General features: G+C 33.9%; 2 protein-coding genes, 1 long non-coding RNA gene and 1 pseudogene across 6 annotated transcripts in view; 2 read left to right on the top strand and 2 right to left on the bottom strand.

Moving 5' to 3' along the window:
- The first annotated feature begins 286 nt into the window (after positions 1 to 286).
- LOC129308191 (protein PELOTA 1) lies at positions 287 to 8,345 on the top strand. 3 transcript variants are annotated; one of them, XM_054949238.1, is made up of 16 exons: positions 288 to 647; positions 851 to 933; positions 1,624 to 1,702; positions 1,779 to 1,853; positions 1,943 to 1,999; positions 2,228 to 2,273; positions 2,699 to 2,774; positions 3,144 to 3,219; positions 3,339 to 3,371; positions 3,467 to 3,535; positions 3,724 to 3,830; positions 4,399 to 4,471; positions 4,614 to 4,657; positions 6,862 to 6,999; positions 7,611 to 7,717; positions 8,102 to 8,345. In XM_054949238.1, the coding sequence occupies exons 1-16, from the start codon at positions 597 to 599 to the stop codon at positions 8,173 to 8,175; spliced, it is 1,188 nt and encodes a 395-aa protein (XP_054805213.1). In that variant the 5' UTR covers positions 288 to 596; the 3' UTR covers positions 8,176 to 8,345. The 3 variants fall into 3 exon arrangements, with proteins under 3 accessions (XP_054805228.1, XP_054805213.1, XP_054805221.1); XM_054949246.1 differs by having other exon boundaries at positions 292 to 647; positions 4,614 to 4,652; positions 6,905 to 6,999; XM_054949253.1 differs by lacking the exon at positions 3,467 to 3,535 and having other exon boundaries at positions 287 to 647.
- Positions 8,346 to 8,475: 130 nt separating this feature from the next.
- On the top strand, positions 8,476 to 12,353 carry LOC129308184 (sugar transport protein 10-like; annotated as a pseudogene).
- A 1,604-nt stretch (positions 12,354 to 13,957) lies between these two features.
- LOC129294516 (uncharacterized) lies at positions 13,958 to 15,122 on the bottom strand. The gene is made up of 2 exons (XR_008589400.1): positions 14,857 to 15,122; positions 13,958 to 14,744 (listed from the first exon to the last, which is right to left on the bottom strand). It is a non-coding gene; the product is annotated as an uncharacterized LOC129294516 (long non-coding RNA).
- A 2,963-nt stretch (positions 15,123 to 18,085) lies between these two features.
- The window catches only part of LOC129288891 (uncharacterized), a 30,734-nt gene continuing 30,097 nt past the window's right edge, over positions 18,086 to 18,722 (bottom strand). For both annotated transcript variants that reach the window (XM_054925702.1, XM_054925707.1), the window contains exon 21: positions 18,086 to 18,640. In XM_054925702.1, the coding sequence (XP_054781677.1) occupies positions 18,369 to 18,640 (272 nt within the window). In that variant the 3' untranslated portion in view covers positions 18,086 to 18,368. The remainder of the gene's footprint in view (positions 18,641 to 18,722) is intronic.

Genomic DNA, 18,722 nt, shown 5'->3' with positions numbered 1-18,722 from the left:
ACCAATAAATTTAATTGCAATTGAAACTCTTGAACTTATAAAAAAGTTTCAGAATCCATTAGGTTTTATGTGTGATTAATTTCTTTTTGAGGCCTTAACTGCAATTGTCCCTTACTCAAATGTCCGTCTACAATTTTAAGATTAATTTAATAATTTAATTGTAATTTTATGTTAATATAATATAATTTAAATTAAATTAAAATAAACAAAAATATGTTAATAAAACAAAAATATGGTAACGTTGGGGATCCCAGCTAATGAATGTGGAACAATAGGGGCGGGCCCACCTTATTTTCAGTGCCTTTCCCTTGTTCTGCTTGCCGGCTTTTCCCCTCCCTCCGCTTTCGCAGATTGGAGAGAGACGATATACGTGTGCAAAGGGCTAAGCCTATGTGAGATGTCCATACTGGATATTTACGGGTGCCTTCATTCTTAAATTAAGCTCTGATCATCCTATAATTCACTTGTCAAAGAATAATGGCTGGTTTAGATCACTGCCATTCATTCTACGCATTCTCAATTACACGCATCATAGTTTGATTTGGTTTTCTTATGTCCGTGAGAGTTTCTAGTGGACAATTGTAATTGATATTCGCATGAGGATCGTTCGGAAAGACCTCGTAGCCGATGGACCCGGGAGCGTTAAGGTATAATTTCCAACCAAACCAAACTTCTTTCAGTTTTTCTTTTTGACTCAACGCGAGGTAGACTCTCTCTTTTTTTTTCCTGTGGTTTCTCACTCGTTCGCTATGATTCATACTGTTTCCTTTCCCGGGTATAGGCCTGTGCGAAGTATAACTCGCCGTATCATTAATTCTGAATTTTATCTGATTTTGCATTTTATTTGTAGATGGTACCGATTGATTCGGATGACTTATGGTTTGCGTATAACTTGATCGCTCCCGGAGACTCTGTCATGGCTGTTACTGTGAGGTACTTCTTTATGCTATTTGTATCCCTCGAAGAAAATTTGTTTCAACTTGGAAGGAACCCCTATTGTAATTGGTAGTGGAGTTTTTTTAGTCATTTAGCCCATTCTAGTCACATTTTCAACGACTTGAGCTTCCACTTGCCATGTTTGAACTGAGTTTTATGACTAATTACAACGATTCATGGGATAAGAACACTGATGAAACAGAAGAATAATATATTTTGAAGAAAACTAGGCTAGTAAATTATTGTTATTCTAGAAAGAAATAGGTTTTTTTGTATTATTTTAATATGTTGTTTCCTTTATGTTATTTTAATAATTTGTAAGAGGAAATCTTAACATTGTCTTCATATGGAGATGTTAATTAAGGTTTTCTTATTAGGCATTATAGCTTTTTTTAAATAGACTAGCTTGCATTTGTAATACTACACTTGATGAATGAATGAATATCATGATTAAAGTCTGGTAGCTCTCCCTCTCTCTCTCTCTTGCTCCCCCACTATTCTGTTATTCATCTTCTTCATTTCTCCCTCCTTAATTTTGGTTTCTCTCTGCTCTCTCCCTCTGTCCAAAACTGTGCTATTGTGTGTGAGTGTGTGTTGCATCAAACACTGAAGTTGAAATCTATAGTTACTGAAACTTGGTAGTCTAAGCTGTATCCTCAATTTCAATATCTTTCCTAACTGTAATAGGAAGGTTCTTAGAGAAATGGCTTCTGGTGGACGAGAAGCAGAACGTATGAAGCTGAAATTGGAAATTAAAGTTGAGGAGGTAGGAGACACATAAGTTAGTCCTGTTCAATATAATTTCAAGTTCCCTGCGTCCGATGTTTTTTCTTTGTTTTCAGGTGGCAGATTATGACAAAGAAGGGTCAGTCTTGCGTGTACGTGGAAAAAACATTATGGAGAACGAACATGTTAAGGTAATGCTCTCCCAAATTTATGTACTCCATGTAGAATTGCAAGTTCAGCCATCAGTGGTGAATATAACCTTTCATCTTTATATTTGCAGATTGGGGCATTCCATACTTTAGAACTTGAGATGCAACGGCCATTTGTGCTCAGGAAGGTGTGGTTCATTTTGCTTCTCTTATGTAGCTAAGGTTACAGCTGAAGTCTGAAGTTTATTTCATGCCATTTGTGTCTGGCATGTTGTTACTTAGGTGCTTGACATATATAAGAGCTAGATCTTTTGATTGACGCCTGGCTCATTTGGGTATACCATTAAGGTGGTCTACTTCCAAACTTGAGGGAGTGGGCAGTGGAAGTGCTTAAAGTTTCACTTTGCCTTTTGTAGGATGTTTGGGATTCTTTGGCTTTGGAGATGCTGCAACAGGCCTCAGGTATGTTATCAATTTTTTCTGTTTTTACTACCTTCTTTTATTGGGGAATGTACATTTATAATTGTACTTTAGAGGTTGTGTGATTTATGTATATGAGAATTCCCAGACTTGTAATTTTGAAAATATTTCTGTATTAATGCTAAGTTCAGACTGTGTATTGTTATTGAACCAAACATATGGTGTAAAAGTAAAATGCAGAATAACATTCTTGTGTGTTAGATTTGTGCTTGCACCCATTTAAGTGGGCAAATTAAGGAAAATGGTAGAAAAAATTCAATAGAGCTTCATATATGGTCACATTCAAATGCATTTAAAGTCATGAGGCAGGTCATGTCACACAGCTAATTTTTGTCAGTTTGGAACATAAGTTTTGATGTACATCAGTAATCAATATGGTGAATAAAAATTTCATTCCAATATTGCAGATCCTAGTGCAAGTGCTGATCTAGCTGTGATTTTGATGCAAGAAGGACTGGCGCATATCCTCCTTGTTGGTAGAAGGTACTAGTAAGTTTCAATTGAACAGGATTAATTTATCCAAATCCTATAGAATTTCCAATATACCCCTCTTTTGTGGTCCAATGTATCAAATGTATGTTTATGCAAAACATGAACAAGTTGATATTTTTTTTTAATAAACAGCAGTTTTTGAGGATTTTCTGGGTACTTTTTGTCTGTCTTTGAAAGATATTTAAGATTGCAGAAAAACATTGATATATGCTATATGAGGCTTGTAGGTGTCTGCTTGAGTTCTTTGGAACCAGGAGCATTGGGAATTAATTGTTCTCGCTGAAATTGTGTGCCATTTCTTACATCTAGTTGTGCCATTGCATTAAAACATTCATCATCTTAATATGACTGACTTGACAGTATGACTGTTACTCGGTCACGGATTGAAACTTCAATTCCTCGCAAGCATGGACCTGCTATTGCTGGTTATGAGGCAGTATGTTCTCTCACTCTCTTCCTTACTAGTATATTTTCATTACTGCTAGCCATATCAGTGAATAAATTTGATAATCTCAATATCATGTTATGACTAAAGCATCTTCCTTCCATTTGCAGGCTTTGAATAAGTTTTTTGATAATGTTTTGCATGTAAGTTCTATCTGAGGACTTAGACTAAAATATTTCCTGTTTATAAAAATTAATTGTGCCTTTTCAAGTTTATTGGTCATTATAATCGGTTTCAGGCTTTCTTGAAACATGTTGATTTCAATGTGGTTCGATGTGCTGTAATTGCAAGTCCTGGATTCACAAAGGTCTATAATCATTCGTGATCTTTGTTCCTACTGTTCTAGGCTTTTAGCTGTTTTGTTTAGCTGTAGCATTAGTTATTTATAATGATCTAAATCTCAATCTTGGATGACTTCGCAGTAAAACAGGTAAGATTGGATATTGGTGTATTAGACTATATTATGCCTATGTTTTATGTCTCTGCCCATTTCAGGATCAATTTCATCGTCACTTATTATTAGAAGCAGAAAGAAAACAGTTGCGACCTATTATCGAGAACAAGTCACGTATCCTTCTTGTGCATACAAGCTCAGGATACAAGTATGATTGGTTTTTTTGAATTCCGTCATCTTTTCATTATTCCCAGTATAAGACATTAGTGAGTAACAACTATGAAGTAAAAAAAATATGAAAATGATCATGGCCATATAGATGCAGCTTACAGAAGCGGTTCCTTAACAGTTCTTATTTTTTTATCTAAATCTTATATGCTTGAAGTTAGCATAAGTTACAATTCTTTTTATTTTCTCTCCACTTAATGGCTGATGATATGGCAGCTAGAGGAAGGCAGGTTCCTAGTTTATTAAATGAACGTCTAGGAAGAATGAATAAGTTAGGTATGGCAGACTGTTGGAGTTTAGGAGTTATGGCAACATTACTTTATGGTGAACCATGGCATAAATCAGCATATGCTGTGATGTCAAGGCACTGAGATAATCTAGTTCTGATTCTCAATTACATATCTATCATTTTGAATGTGAGGAAAAGAAAAATAGTATTATACATAATTTTGAGATTCTGTTTCAAGAATAGACCTTTTAGTTTAGCATGTAAGTTCTCTGTAATTCAGCTGATATCTTTGACTGACATTAGACGTTCTCCTTGTTAGGCATAGCTTGAGAGAGGTTTTGGATGCGCCAAATGTCATGAATATGATAAAAGATACGAAAGCAGCTCTAGAGGTATCATAGAAACTAAATTACTAGTTGTATTGCATTTTTTTGCTTTGTCTCCTCTGGCCTTCTTAGCTGTGTGCTAATCCTGTGAATTATCTTCCCGAGCCTGGGAGCAAGTTTAATTTTTTTTTTCTCTCCTTCTTTCCAGGTTCGAATTTTGAAGGATTTCTACAACATGCTTTCAAATGTCAGGTTCTATTTTTGAGATACTTTTATTTGTCTTGTCTATGTGGTTAAAATGTCAATTACCCAAGCCTGAAGTGAGTGTCAAGTGTTTCCCGCTTCTCAAAAAGGATAAATAGAAAAAATAGTTGTTAGTGACCCAAAATGTAAATTTCTTGAGTAACGGTCATTACTTGATTGCAATAGTGTGCTTATCCTTGTTATGATGTGGTAATTTTTTTTTTCCCGATGTCTCTAGCCCCAGAAAAACAAAATCTCAAGCCCTGTGTAATATAATAGAAGTGATTTTGATGGAAATGAAAATGGATGTAGAAATAGAAATGGATATGGAAATGAAAATTGATATAATGTTCAAAAATATATTTGGTATGAATATGGAAATCTAATTTAATTTTTAATTAATATCTGCATTTAAAATGATAAAATACAAAAATACCCTTCAGAATAATAATAAAAAAAGAAAACTCCACCAGAATCAACAATGGCACTGTCATTGACAATCTGGCATAATCGACAAACCAAAAACCATGTGGAAGCAAAAATCAAGTGCAGGGAAGGTAGAACATGATGAAGCAGAATGTACAAGAAATCATGAAGAGGAATATGAAATCTGCCATTGAGCTTCAACCAGATGCACTGAAGAAGAGGAGGAAGAAATCACAAACAAGACAAAGCAGAAGCCAGGAGAGATTATGAAATTGCTGTAGGTCGCTGGAAATCATATTGGTTTCCTTTCTTCAAAGGGTATTTAAGTTTCATGGCATCAGTGGGTATGCGGTCGCATGTGGGTGCTTCCTCGCTGTTTGCAGGCCCTGGTTCGTCCTTGCTGTTTTAAGACCCTGGTTCATCCTTGCCATTTGGTGAAGAGTGAATGAGATCGTCATTGTTGACAAAGAGGAAACAACCACATGCTGTCAACAAAAGAGGTTGTCGTCACTAAGAAAGTTGCCGGAAGTGGGTGATAAGTTGGTTGGCAGGAACCTTGAAGGTTGACAGGAGGTCACTGTCGTTCACAGACCTAGTTCAACAAACAGGAGCTGGACAAGAGAGGAAAAGATACAAAATGAAATTGGGAACATGGAATTTGAAAATTAAGGTCTTTTTATGGAAGCCAAAATTTGGAATTGGTAAATTTTTCAATTCTATCACACCACACAAGCATTTCTCCTAATTTCATTTCCATACCACACCTACCATCATGCCAAATGGCCCTGAATGTCATCACCTTTGGGTCCTTTCCTATAATCTCCTACATAGAAATAAATAGCAACATGGGGAAATACAACAACAATAACTACAAGCCTTATCCTATTAGGTGGGGTCAAACATATGAATTGCACAAAGTCATTGTGCTTTATCAATAACTAAAACTCTAAGTATATTGTTAATCGAAAGATTTCGTTCAACAACTTCCTTGAATGTTCTCTTTGGTCTTCTTTTGCCCTTCATTACAAGGTTCAAGACTATCTATTTTATTTTAGGTGGGTTGGGCTTATTTGGGTTAAGCTCAATTTAGATTGACCGAATAAGCTTGTACTTATAGAAAAGTCTAAATAGCCAAGCCCAGTCTAAACACCCTTGTGCTTATTTTAGCAAGCTCGAATACCCGAATTACAAAATATTTTATTTGAAAAATTATTTTTATTTAAAATTAATTATTTTATTTTTAAAAATAGAAAAATATACTCTTTATATATATATATATATATAAAAAGAAAAATGTTATTCGGATATTTGGGATAAGCCTAATCAGGCTCAAGTTTGGCCCGAACTCAAATAGGCCTGATCATTAAAAATGTATTATTTTAAGTTTAGCTTTAAATTTTTTAGAGTTTATTTGGATTGGCCTGTCAAGCTTGGCCAGAATTACCTGCTCTATCCTTGCCACATTGGAGCTTCTCACAAACTTCTTTGTACGTGTTTAAACCATCTCAAATGATTTTCTATCATCTTCTTCTCAATAGATACGAGATCATAATGGAGAAATATGATGCCCTAAAATTAATGAAAGGGAATACATTGTTGAACGTAGCAAGTGCCACATTCTGAAGAGTATTGAGGTTGCTTATAAACTTTTACGTGTAACTGATCTCTATTTCCTTTTCTTATAGGGAATGGCTCTCCAAGCAACAATGTATTCTTTGCTTTCTTTCTTTGTCTTTTTCTTTCTTTCTTTCTTTCTTTCTTTGTTTTTTTTGATTTCACGTTTTCAGACATCTAGGAAATGCAAATCGAAGATTTTTTGGGTTTGACCAGGATCCATCCCGTGCTTGTTATGGATTAAAGCATGTTGAGGTTGCCATTGAACGTCTAGCTGTGCAATCACTTCTCATTACAGATGATCTTTTCAGGTTTGTATTTAAGCCCTCTGAAATTTTGAATGAAAAACAGGGCGCTTTTTGGTGCTATCTTATTCATGCTCGTTTGATATATGCTCCATTTTTGATAAATTCAGTCATATATCTCATCTCTCCATACCTGCTTGAAAATGGTTTCAATTAAAGAGTCTACAGTTATGTCCCTTTAATTAGAAGGGGTTAAGGAGCCTAGGGGCTGCTTCATCTCATGAATTTGACATGCTTCACGAATCCTCATTTCACTTTTTGTTCTAACTGCGTCTCAAGCATGGGGAATACTAATGCTTTTCCTAGTGAAAGTGTTAGAGCGGCTGTTTTTTCAATTTTGGACGGTATAGTATATAAAGTGTGGTTCATTGCAATGCAGTCTTCTGAATTATCTTCATACAAATTTATCCTTAATTACTGATTTAGATAATTAACTGTCACAGTAATGGCTTCAGAAACTTGTCGCTCAACATTTTCAAACCTGCCTGCCCTCGTTTTTCTGATGAAGTAGATAGTCTTGATAACTGAGAAGTTTATATTAAGCATCATGTTTGATTGCTTGGGAAGTTACGACGTATAATTGTGAGTTCTATGGATCTCCATTTTTTTGGTAATAGGAATCCGGATATAACAAGGAGGCAGAAGTATGTCAGCCTAGTCAACTCAGCTAAGGATTCAGGAGGATCTGTCCATGTATTCTCGTCCATGCACGTATCTGGGGAACGTGAGTATTATTATTCTACCCTTATCTTTCCTTGTTTTCTATTTTGAATCATTCTTGTGTCCTTTTTTTTGGGTGTCGAGGATCATCATTGCTACTACCAAGGTAAAGAAACATAGGTTTAGATCCCTTGCAGTGCTCAAATGCAATATTAAGAAGATAAGTCTATTATAACTAAAAGGAAGAGTGTGTGTGTGTGTGTCTCGTAAAAATGTTATTTTTATAACTGTACTTGTGCACTCATTATAAAAAGGGATTGATATCCAAACAAACATAGTAGGACAGCGAGCTTTTCTTTTTATTGCCTCGTGAAGTAGAGAGAGCTTCGGTGGAAACATCTAAATTATTGTTCTATTTTAAATTTGTCAATTTTGTATTGATGGACAGAGCTAGCACAGATAAGTGGCATTGCAGCAATTCTTCGTTTTCCTCTCCCGGATCTTGAAGACATTGAGATGTGATGTGCTCGTATTTGCTTTTGCTGATTTATATGCTATTCTTAAACTTACATGCGGCTAATGCTGTAACGTTGTTTCTGCTTAGCTTGGTTGTTTCAGTGCCAGACTTGGACCAGCGACTTTTATTTCATTGCCAGGCAATACAAGTTACAGTCCGACTGTGCTATCACTAACTATGAAGTACTAATACTTAAAAAAAAAAAAAAAAGTAAACGTATTGGTTCCGTCACATATATGATACGCTATGCATATTATATTTCATGTATTCTACTATTTTAATGTAGTTAATGTATTTTTGTTAAAATATTTCTATGACTTCAAAACTTAAAAAAATATTTTAGTTGATTATTGTAAATATATTTATATTATTTAAAACTCAAAATATCCGGTCGCATCTCTTAAAATATTGAATTATATAATTTATATGCTTTCATATTTGTATCCTAAAATTTTGAAGATGTTTTCTAGGCTAATAATTATATATTGTTTTTATTCATATTTATCATATTTTGTTGCTTAGTTATGCGCCGGATCTACTTTTTTGTTTTTTTTTTTTTTAAAAACTAGAAAGTGAAGAGATTTATAACAGAAAACAAGTGCTTCAAAAGCACAAGATACTTATAATTTCTATATGGGCATTAGTGTCACTGTAAAATTAGTCTGATTGTTATTGTTTTTGTCCACTCTCTCTTAAATCTGGAAAGAGAGAACGTTTTTCTCCATTTCCTCTCGTTGCTCATTTTATTTCCCGTCCAAATAAAGCATTAATGTGTAATACTTTAAAGATGGCCGGGTTCATTTCATCTTTGCATTCTTTGAATTAAATATTTGGTGATAGGCTAATTGATAGCTGCTTTTAATCCGATTTGTGGGATAAAATAAAATAAAATAGTTTTCTTGACGTTTGAAACTAATGTAATTAATTAGGGATAAGTCGATATAGTTTATTTTAATTTTACTCTAAATTTTATTAAGTCAATATGTATAATTTATTCAGTAATCTTCATATTTGAAAGATTTTCTTAGCCAAGGTAGGTGGTTAAACTTTAAAAGATTACTTAACAAATGTGCTTAAATAAATATGGTTGAAAAATTTTAAATTATTAAATTAATCAATTTTTTTAATATGATCAATTCTTTAAAAAATATGAATAGAAATTTTTTGTTAATTTGATTTTAAAATAATATTTATATTGAAAAGGAATATTTTGGCAAAAAAGATGTGATTTAATTAATGATAATTTAATCATCGGGCGTACGAAAATGAAATTTTTAAAATAAAGAAGTCTACAACACATTTTTTTTTTTCACTTTGGGAATGGTTTATGCATGTTTTAATTAAAATCGAAGGGAAGTCTCTATATTTATTCTTTTTTGTTTTTGCCATCATATTAATAATACGTATTCACTTGCTAATAACCGTGTTTAAGTAAATGCGAAAGCCACTTCCCATTTTATTTCACTGGCATTCTAATTTACTTTTGATTTTTATAGTTAACAATGATTGTGTAACAAACAGCAAAAAGTTGCCGGTGTGTAACCCTGTACTGTAAGGAATGGAAGGCAGAAGGTTGGAACTAGTTTCCTTACTCACTCTAAGGATTAGCTCATGTTTAAAATAAAATTTAGACTATTTAAATTTTAATTTAAATTGTTCAGATTTTAAATATTATTATATAATATAATATTATATTTTATTAAAATAAAAATTTATTAAAATTATTTTATAATTTTTAAAATTTTTATTTTAATAAATAATAATATGAAATTATATTTGACATATGTGGTCTAAATTTCATCTCAAGGATGAGCAAACACGTGAGATGAGCATGAAAACTACACCCGCAGATATTTATACTTACCATATTACTGTTGGTCAAAATTTCCAAAATAATTAACCACAGCAGATTGAACTCGGAGACTCTTAGTTTCCTTGTTTAGAAGTATACTTATTAGAGTAAAAACGGATTTTGACCAGTAGAAAAAAAGGATAAAGTCAAAATAATTCAAAACCGAGAACTCCAAAAGCTTGTAAAATAATCCATAGAAATAGAGGTAAGCAATTTTGCTGCGTAGCCGTTCAAAGTATGCATATAAAAGTTGCAAGGTCGTGTTGCGGTCATACACAAGTGCAAGAGTTTGAGAGAAAAGAGGAGAGTGTATGGCAGGAAGGGCTTTGAGGATGGTCCGGCGAGACATTATGAGGGAAGGGTTACCGCCTTTGTAATTGTGACCTGTATAGTCGCTGCCATGGGAGGTCTCATATTTGGTTATGACCTTGGAATCTCGGGTACGTGTATGTATATTTTCATCATGCACGTCATGATCTGTATGTGAGAAACGAATTAAATTATGAATTTGTATGTTATATACATACACTGGCCTGGCTGCAGGTGGGGTTACTTCAATGGATGTTTTCTTGGAAAAGTTTTTTCCCGCAGTATACAGAAAAGAACACGGTGGCTAATGGAGCAGAAAATATGTACTGCAGATTCGACAGTCAGTTGCTGACCCTGTTCACTTCTTCGCTATACCTGGCAGCACTAGCATCATCGTTCTTTGCCTCAGCAGTGACAAGGTCATTCGGAAGAAAAATGTCCATGTTCATCGGAGGCGTTGTTTTCCTCCTAGGCGCTGTCATCAACGGTTTTGCAGTTAATATCACAATGCTTATTGTCGGTCGGATCTTGCTGGGAGTAGGGGTTGGATTTGCTAACCAGGTAGGTAATGCGTGGGCGAGCGTGCGTGAGTGATAGATACGTTGATCAATCATCAAGTAAAATGCTCGATATATATATATATATATATATGATGTATACAGTCAGTTCCAGTATATTTATCAGAAATGGCACCGGCAAAGATAAGAGGAGCTCTGAACATGGGATTCCAAATAGCGATCACGATCGGCATTTTGGTGGCGAATTTGGTGAACTACGGGACTAACAAGATGAAAGGAGGGATAGGGTGGAGGGTATCTCTGGGACTCGCAGCCGTGCCGGCACTGCTCCTGACCGTGGGGTCCATGCTGCTGCCGGACACTCCAAACTCCATCCTGGAGAGAGGCAGGCTGGAAGAGGCAAAGAAAATGCTGATCAAGGTGCGAGGAGTGGAAAACGTGGACGAAGAGTTACAGGACCTGATGGAGGCGTGCGAGGCGGCCAGGAAGGTGGGGAACCCGTGGAAGAAGATGACCAAGAGCCAGTACAGGCCGCAGCTGACGTTCTGCATCTTCGTCCCTTTCTTCCAGCAGATGACGGGCATCAACATCATCATGTTTTATGCTCCCGTGCTCTTCAAGACTCTGGGCTTCGGGGACGACGCGTCCCTCATGTCGTCGGTCATCACCGGCGTGGTCAACGTGGGCGCGACGTTCGTGTCGGTTTTCACAGTGGACAAGGTGGGAAGGAGGTGGTTGTTCCTGGAAGGAGGAGTGCAGATGATAGCGTGCATGTGCGGGGCAGCCATCCTGCTGGCGGCGAAGTACGGCGTGACGGGGCAGGGGTCGATGAACAAGGGGGAGAGCGACGCCTTTTGTTCCTGATCTGCGCGTTCGTGGCCGGCTACGCCTGGTCCTGGGGCCCCTTGGGCTGGTTGGTGCCCACGGAGGTGTGCTCGCTCGACGTCAGATCCGCCGGTCAGGCAATCAACGTGGCCGTGAACATGATCTTCACTTTCATCATTGCCCAGGCCTTCCTCACCATGCTCTGCCACATGAAGTTCGGTCTCCTCTTCTTCTTCGCCGGCTTTATCGCCATCATGACCGTCTTCATCTACGCGCTTCTCCCTGAGACCAAGGGCGTCCCTATCGAGGAGATGAACATGGTCTGGAAGTCGCACTGGTTCTGGTGCAATTACATCCCTGATCCTCCTCCCGCTCCCGCCACTTGCCCCCCCGCACGCCCCAATTATTCTTTTTCCGACCGCACTCTCTGAGTGAATCCAGTCCAGGGAATCCCCATCCTTAAACGTCCCCTCTTGCTGGGGTCGTGGAGTAGAATGTTGGATGCATTTTCCTTCTCCTAGTCGTATCTGGCTTAATTGTGTATTTGTTGGATTTTGGGATCGAGAAGTCACGGGAAAATGAAGGGGAACAATTTAGAATCAAACTACATGTATTATTTTTTGCCCAACTCTTTTTCCAGAATTCACAGCTATTAATTACTACCTCGCACTTATGTGAATGAAAGGGGCCGGAATTAAAAACAATAATTATTAATCATTTCATCCTTCTAATTTTCACTTAATTATAACTAGATTTCAAAATTTTAATACAATTTAACTTAGTGTATTTAGTTTTAATTCAGGTCGAATTTAATCTCTAAAATTTTAACTTAATACTCCTCTTTAGGAGTATTATTATGCATATAAGCGAAATACAATAATAGCACTTTACCAACTTTTTTTTTAAATAAAATTATAAATTTTTAAAAATGCCCTACCCAATTAATTGTCATGCATTTATGCTATAGTAATATCATTTTCTTTTTTCAAATGAAGAGTAATGTTAAAAAATATTATCAATGAAATCTTTATTTTTTTAAATGATCTTATATTTGGAGGCAAAAAAATTTTTTAATGTTATTTTATAATTTAAGATAGAGAAAGTATAACTCAATTTCTATAGTCTTAACAATTCAAAACATTAGTGTTGAGTTTCAAGAAATAACTTAAGTCCTTATAAATTATTTTCTAATATTCAAAACTAGTATTTAAATATTTTAAAGGGTTAGGAATTGAATAGCAGTAAGCCAATATTCAGAATTTTAATCGAGTTGAAACTATAGTAATTAAGTTGCATTAAATCCAAATTCAAATATTGTTTTAAGTTTTAACTAAGTCAAAATTATAAGATTCAATAGTTATTTTTTTTTTGTAAAAATGAAATAACAATAGCAATAGCATTAGACAGAATGACAAATAGATCATATCAAGATGGGCAAATGATAAAAGAGAACCATGAAATGAGATCTGTTTTGAAGTCTTTAGGGGCTTATGACATTGGTAAAATTACATTTATGATCATCAACAAATTAATAAAAATTGTGGCTTTAAAACCTAAATTAAAATTGTTTGTAACGATGATACAGTTATTAAAATAAAAAATGTAGATATTAATTTAATTATACAATAACAAGTATACTTCTTATCATAATTCTTGTCTTAACCTTTTATAACAACTTTAATTTAAGTATTAACAACATTGGCCCTAATTTAAGTTTAATTTAAGTATTAACAACATTGGCCCTAATTTAAGTTTAGTTATACAATAGCGATTATATTTTTTTATATTAACAACCTTATATTCGTTATTAATAATTTTCGTTTAGATTTTAACTATACTTTCTAGAGTCAAAAATGCAATTTTACCCAAAAAATACTTTCTGTTATTTTATAGAGAGGCAGATGAAATTTTGCGGAGTCCACCGTATTATGCGAGATTGGAATCAAGCTGCGGCGGATTGGATTGCAAAGCGAGCTTTTATCGGCTCTACCTGGTTTTCATGGCTTCTTTCATGCTCCCCCAGGGGTTTCCAGCGTGATTCAGCATGATAGGCTTCGGGAGAACTGTACTCTGGCTAGTCGAGTAGGATAGTTTGTGGCTTCCTTGTTAAAAACAAAAAAAACAAAAAAAAAATAATTGCATCTTTTCGTAATATTGTTATCATTTGCTGTTGTGAAATTTTTTTATTTTTTTGTCTCCCCCGTGATGTGACAATCGAGGCCCACCAACTAGGACTGTGTGATTTGGGTTCAGCGAGATGAGTTAGACAAATAATATTCAGACTTTTATGTGAAGTGGTGTACACACTTAATGTTACATTATGTTTTGAATAGAATTACGGATTGTCTTCCAAGAGTAACCAAAGAAAAAAAAAAAAAACCGAGTTATGGCACAGTTCAGCCGGCCCATCTATCTTGTCCGTACTCCTCTTTTCAGTCTTCCCGTTTTATGTTTCAACTAATCAACGTCGTGACCACATCCAACGCTGCCGGCTCCTCCCCGCTCTGAACAGCCTTTGTGCGTTTCTTGATGCCTTCTACATCGCGATCCCTCTCCTTTAGCCTTCATCATATTAAAGTCAGCCAACACTGTATGCCTGCGCGCGCGTTTTCATCTTATTTTCTCGATGATGGATCGAGGATTGGAAAAGTCGGCGATAACATAGGTAGGGAGCCACTAGTTTTGTCGGAGTCTCGGAGCTCTCCTCTCAAATGGAATTGAACAAAGTGGATGCTGATGTCACCACAGCATAGACTTCATTTTCCTTGGTCGTCTCGATGCTTGATGGATTTCACGACCTCACTGGACTTTCGTGGTGAGCCCTTTTCACATCCGCCATGAATTTTTAAAGATGAATTCATTTTATTATGAAAAGCGCCATAATTCACAAAACACGAATCTGACGAAGGATTGGCAAGTCATCGTCACAGGATAACAGTTATCATTTCAATTTTCCTGAACAGAGGCAGAGGAAAGAACTATAAATTAGAAATTGAGAAGACCCCAACCTTTGCAGAGCAAAGAGATTTGGGCAGTCTCATTGTCTTCGACCTTTTTTGTTGGCTGATCTCTGCATGATACAAGTCTTAGCCAGTCACATATAGATCAGATTATATACAAACCCACAGCATCCGATCGGATTCAGGGGAAAAACTAAATAAATTTGCATTTTGATTGCTCACCCCTTTTTATGCTTCAAAACCCCTCGGGCCAGAGCCAAGACGACATTTTTCGAGCTTATCACAGGGAGCTGGTTGAAAAATAAAAAATAAGAAAGCACAATCGCAGGCTGAAATACAGGTGGCTCTTTCCATTTCTGCTTGAACAGTTGGCTATCGAATAAAATTATTAAAATTTTCTTGAACAGTTTAGAAGTGTAATGAAAAATATTTTATAGCCTGTTAATATATTAAATATCAAATGAGAGAAGATAGGAGGAAAGCCAACTCCTCTACCTTCACCCACATTTCAATTAAAGGGGAACAAATAGGTAGAATTTCATCTATGGACTATGGTAGCTATTTATTTACAAAAACACCCAAAAAAAAATTTCCATTGCAAGATTACAGGACCTAATTAAAATAAACTTTTGGAGTGAAATGACTAAATTGCTCTAATTTTTAAAACCGATGGCATTATAGATTTAACAAGTAACATAAAGAGATTAACAAATAATGTTAAGTGAATTTACAAGTAAAGTTAATAATTTGAAAAGTTATGATTGGGGATTTTAACAAGTTAGATATAAATGCAGAAATAAAATTATGGACTTAACAAGTGATACAAAGGAATTAATAAGTAATGCTAACGATTTCACAAGTAAAATTAATAATTTAACAAATGATGGTCAATAGATTTAACACAAATTAGATAATATACAAATAAAACTATAGACTTAACAAGTAACACAAGAGAACAAATGACATTGGTGATTTTACACGTAAAATTAATAACTTAATAGGTCATGGTGAATGGATTTAATAAATTTTAGATAATATACAAGTAACGTCATGGATTTAACAAGTAACACAAGGAAATTGACATTCAATATTAGAGATTTTACATGTTAATAATTCCTTTATATCATTCAAGAACATTTTGGTCATTTTTCTTCATCATTTTACTTCACTATAGTTTCAAAATTCTACTCTTTCTGATCTTATTTATAAATCACTTTTAACATATTTTATCAGAATTAAGAAAAATTTCAAACCTCAATAACTTTGTCTTAAAAATGAATAAGTTTCCACCTTTACTCTTGATAAATGTTCTTAAATCTCATTACCAGTATTTTTTTTAAAGCATTTAATAAGGGTAAAAATGTAAAAAAAAATATTGAGAATTGGAAAGTATTTATAGGACCAATTTTTTCTTCTCTCTCTACCTCATAAATAAGATCAGAGGAGTATAATGTAATTTTAGAATTTTTGGGTTTGATTCATAAATAAATAGTTACTGTAGTGCTTAAAATGAAATTCTCCCAAAAAACTGTAGACCCGATAAAGAGAGAACAAAATCTTAACTTTTTTTTATTGTTCACATATATCTTTCTATTAGAGGTGTGAATACTATATTTTGTTCGAGTCTTAATAAATAAATAAGGTAACATTCATAATAAAATAATAAAAAAGAGAAAATAATGAGAATGAAAATAAGAAAATATTTATAACAAGAAAATAAATAAATAAAAAGTTAAAAGATCTTTGATTTGAAGATAATAAAAAATGATACAAATATAATGAAGCCTAATATAATAATGATCTATAAATATTTGAATATCTCAAAATAATATAATGATTGGAATATAATATAATCTAATATTATGATGTTAAGATTTTGAGATAATATAATCTAATATCTAATATTTAGATTCAGAGATTTTAAAATAAAATGATAATCAAGATATTTTAAAAATTGGGTCTTAAAGCTTAAGTCTTAAATTCTTTAATGGTTAGAAATATTAACCTACACATACACTGCTTGCCGTCTTGTCTTGAATAATCCTCCAATGTTCATCTCATACTTTTGTCTTCTTGTGTAGTCCTATGTGTGTTCGAGGAAATCGTCATTTACCCTTGAGAAAATCACTTAATTGGCCTTTTGTCTTGATGTGTATAATGATGGCTTAATATACCATCCAGCATCTCATTTTATAGTTAACATTTTGCTTATGCCTCTATGATATGCACATGCACTAATTAAATTGCTAGAAAAGTTTCAATATCATATATTACTTTAAGCTAATTGAATTTGAGAATAAATTGTTAACATGTGAATCTATAAAGTATTTTATATTCTTTTAATTGCGTGAGACTTTCAAAATTTACATAAGTTTATAAGTTAATCAATTTATTATATTACATAGTAATAAATTATTGCATATATATAGTTTTGAAATTATAGGTTATATGAGACTTTCAGAATCTTCACAAATTCATAAATCAAATAATTTATCTCGCACAGTGATAAATTATTGCCAGTACATATTTTAAAATATTTTATCCTTAAATAAAAATAAAAGTTTTCCTAAAATAAAATAAAATATTTTTTTAAAGGTGAATGTACGAAATTTTCATAAATTTTATTAAAAAAATATTTTTTTTACAAAATTATCCCTCAAGATCTTGCCACAAGTAAAGAAATAAGATATTTTCATAAATAAAAACTACAAACCAACATTAAAATTATTTTTTAAAAAATAAATAATTGATATTTTTCTTAAAAAAATCTCAACTAAGAGATACACATTTTTACCTCAAAATATGTGAGTTTTGATCCATCAAAAAAGTATGTAAACATTAGGATTTTATCCTAGATTAAATCTAACTTATAAATAAATAAAATTTTTTCTTTTTAATTTTCTTACTTTTTTATTAAAGATAATTAATATATTTTTAAGGCTATATAAATTTATATAATTAACTTAAAATAATCATTCACATGAATGGATGTTGTGAGATATCTAACATCTTCTCAACACACAATTAACTTCCTTATTCTTTTCTTTATACGTAAACTACATGTTAAAAAAATTTTACAATTATCTTTTAAATTTTCGCTAACGACTCCTAAATATTTATTCTCATTCAATTTTCCTCCTCAAGAAATTCCGAACCAGGAGCGACAAGAGGCAATACTATTCGATGCACAATTGAACACTAAATATGAATACCTCTCTACAAGGATTCAAACCTTATACAGAATCTTAATCTCAAATGAAACCAGAGCAAAAGTAAATCAATAATAACCAAGAAACAGAGAAAAAGCGCTATTAGCACCAAATTTAAGTTGTCAAAACGGATAGAAAAGAGAAAAATACCAGTAATGGTTTTTCCTGCCACTAAAAAGCTTTCTTACATGCATATCCAGTATAGCAATGGAAACAAGTACGTTGATGAAAATAGCCAGTAATTACCGTATAATGAAAGAAGAAACTAATTACATTACACAAAATTGACATACAGCAAGCATATAATCTCGTCGTGAAACAGGACCTGCCATAAAAATTCCCCCACGGAACAAAAACCAGGGCATATCAAAGAATAATATTACAAATCAATTATCAACTATGTCAATGTAATTGATATATCATAAGCACATGGATTCTTGTATTTTAATAAAAATAACGGCCCCCAGAAGAAATAGATCAACATCCGCATAATCTTTACTCGTTCCTTTTCTCTGGCTACTCGTTTTACATCCCAGATGATGTCCGGTTTATTCTGTGCGCACCTAATTTTGGAGCGCTAGGTTTCACTCCCCGACCTCTGCTAGCCAATAAGGGCTTCGCTTTAGTAGTGGGTGCTGGTGCAGCAATGGCGGCCCAGGGATCATCATCATCAATAGCAGTTGATTTCACGTCTGCAGGATTTGATGTTTTAGGAGCAGGCACTGCTATTGAACCCCACAAATCATCATCCTCATCCTTGCTCAACTTTGTCGCACTTTTTGGTCGCATAATTGAGGCTAAGTAAAAATGAAAAACTCCAAGTTAACACATCCGAAATAAAAAATAACCAGATAGGTACAAGTCCAGAGTGCATGAGAA

Source organism: Prosopis cineraria, unplaced genomic scaffold (genome assembly GCF_029017545.1).
Source record: "Prosopis cineraria cultivar Desert tree isolate PC_DT_omini unplaced genomic scaffold, ASM2901754v1 PC1, whole genome shotgun sequence".
NCBI classification, from domain to species: domain Eukaryota; kingdom Viridiplantae; phylum Streptophyta; class Magnoliopsida; order Fabales; family Fabaceae; genus Prosopis; species Prosopis cineraria.
Note: the sequence above shows the minus strand (reverse complement) of the source record. Positions and strands in the feature narration are given on the sequence as shown.

Bases quoted from the DNA above. Each gene is read 5' to 3' on its own strand.
- LOC129308191 (XM_054949238.1), top strand. From the start codon at position 597: ATGAGGATCGTTCGGAAAGACCTCGTAGCCGATGGACCCGGGAGCGTT. The intron at 3,220-3,338 runs GTATGTTCTCTC...TTCCATTTGCAG, and splicing joins CTATTGCTGGTTATGAGGCA to GCTTTGAATAAGTTTTTTGA. The intron at 4,658-6,861 runs GTTCTATTTTTG...TCACGTTTTCAG, and splicing joins AACATGCTTTCAAATGTCAG to ACATCTAGGAAATGCAAATC.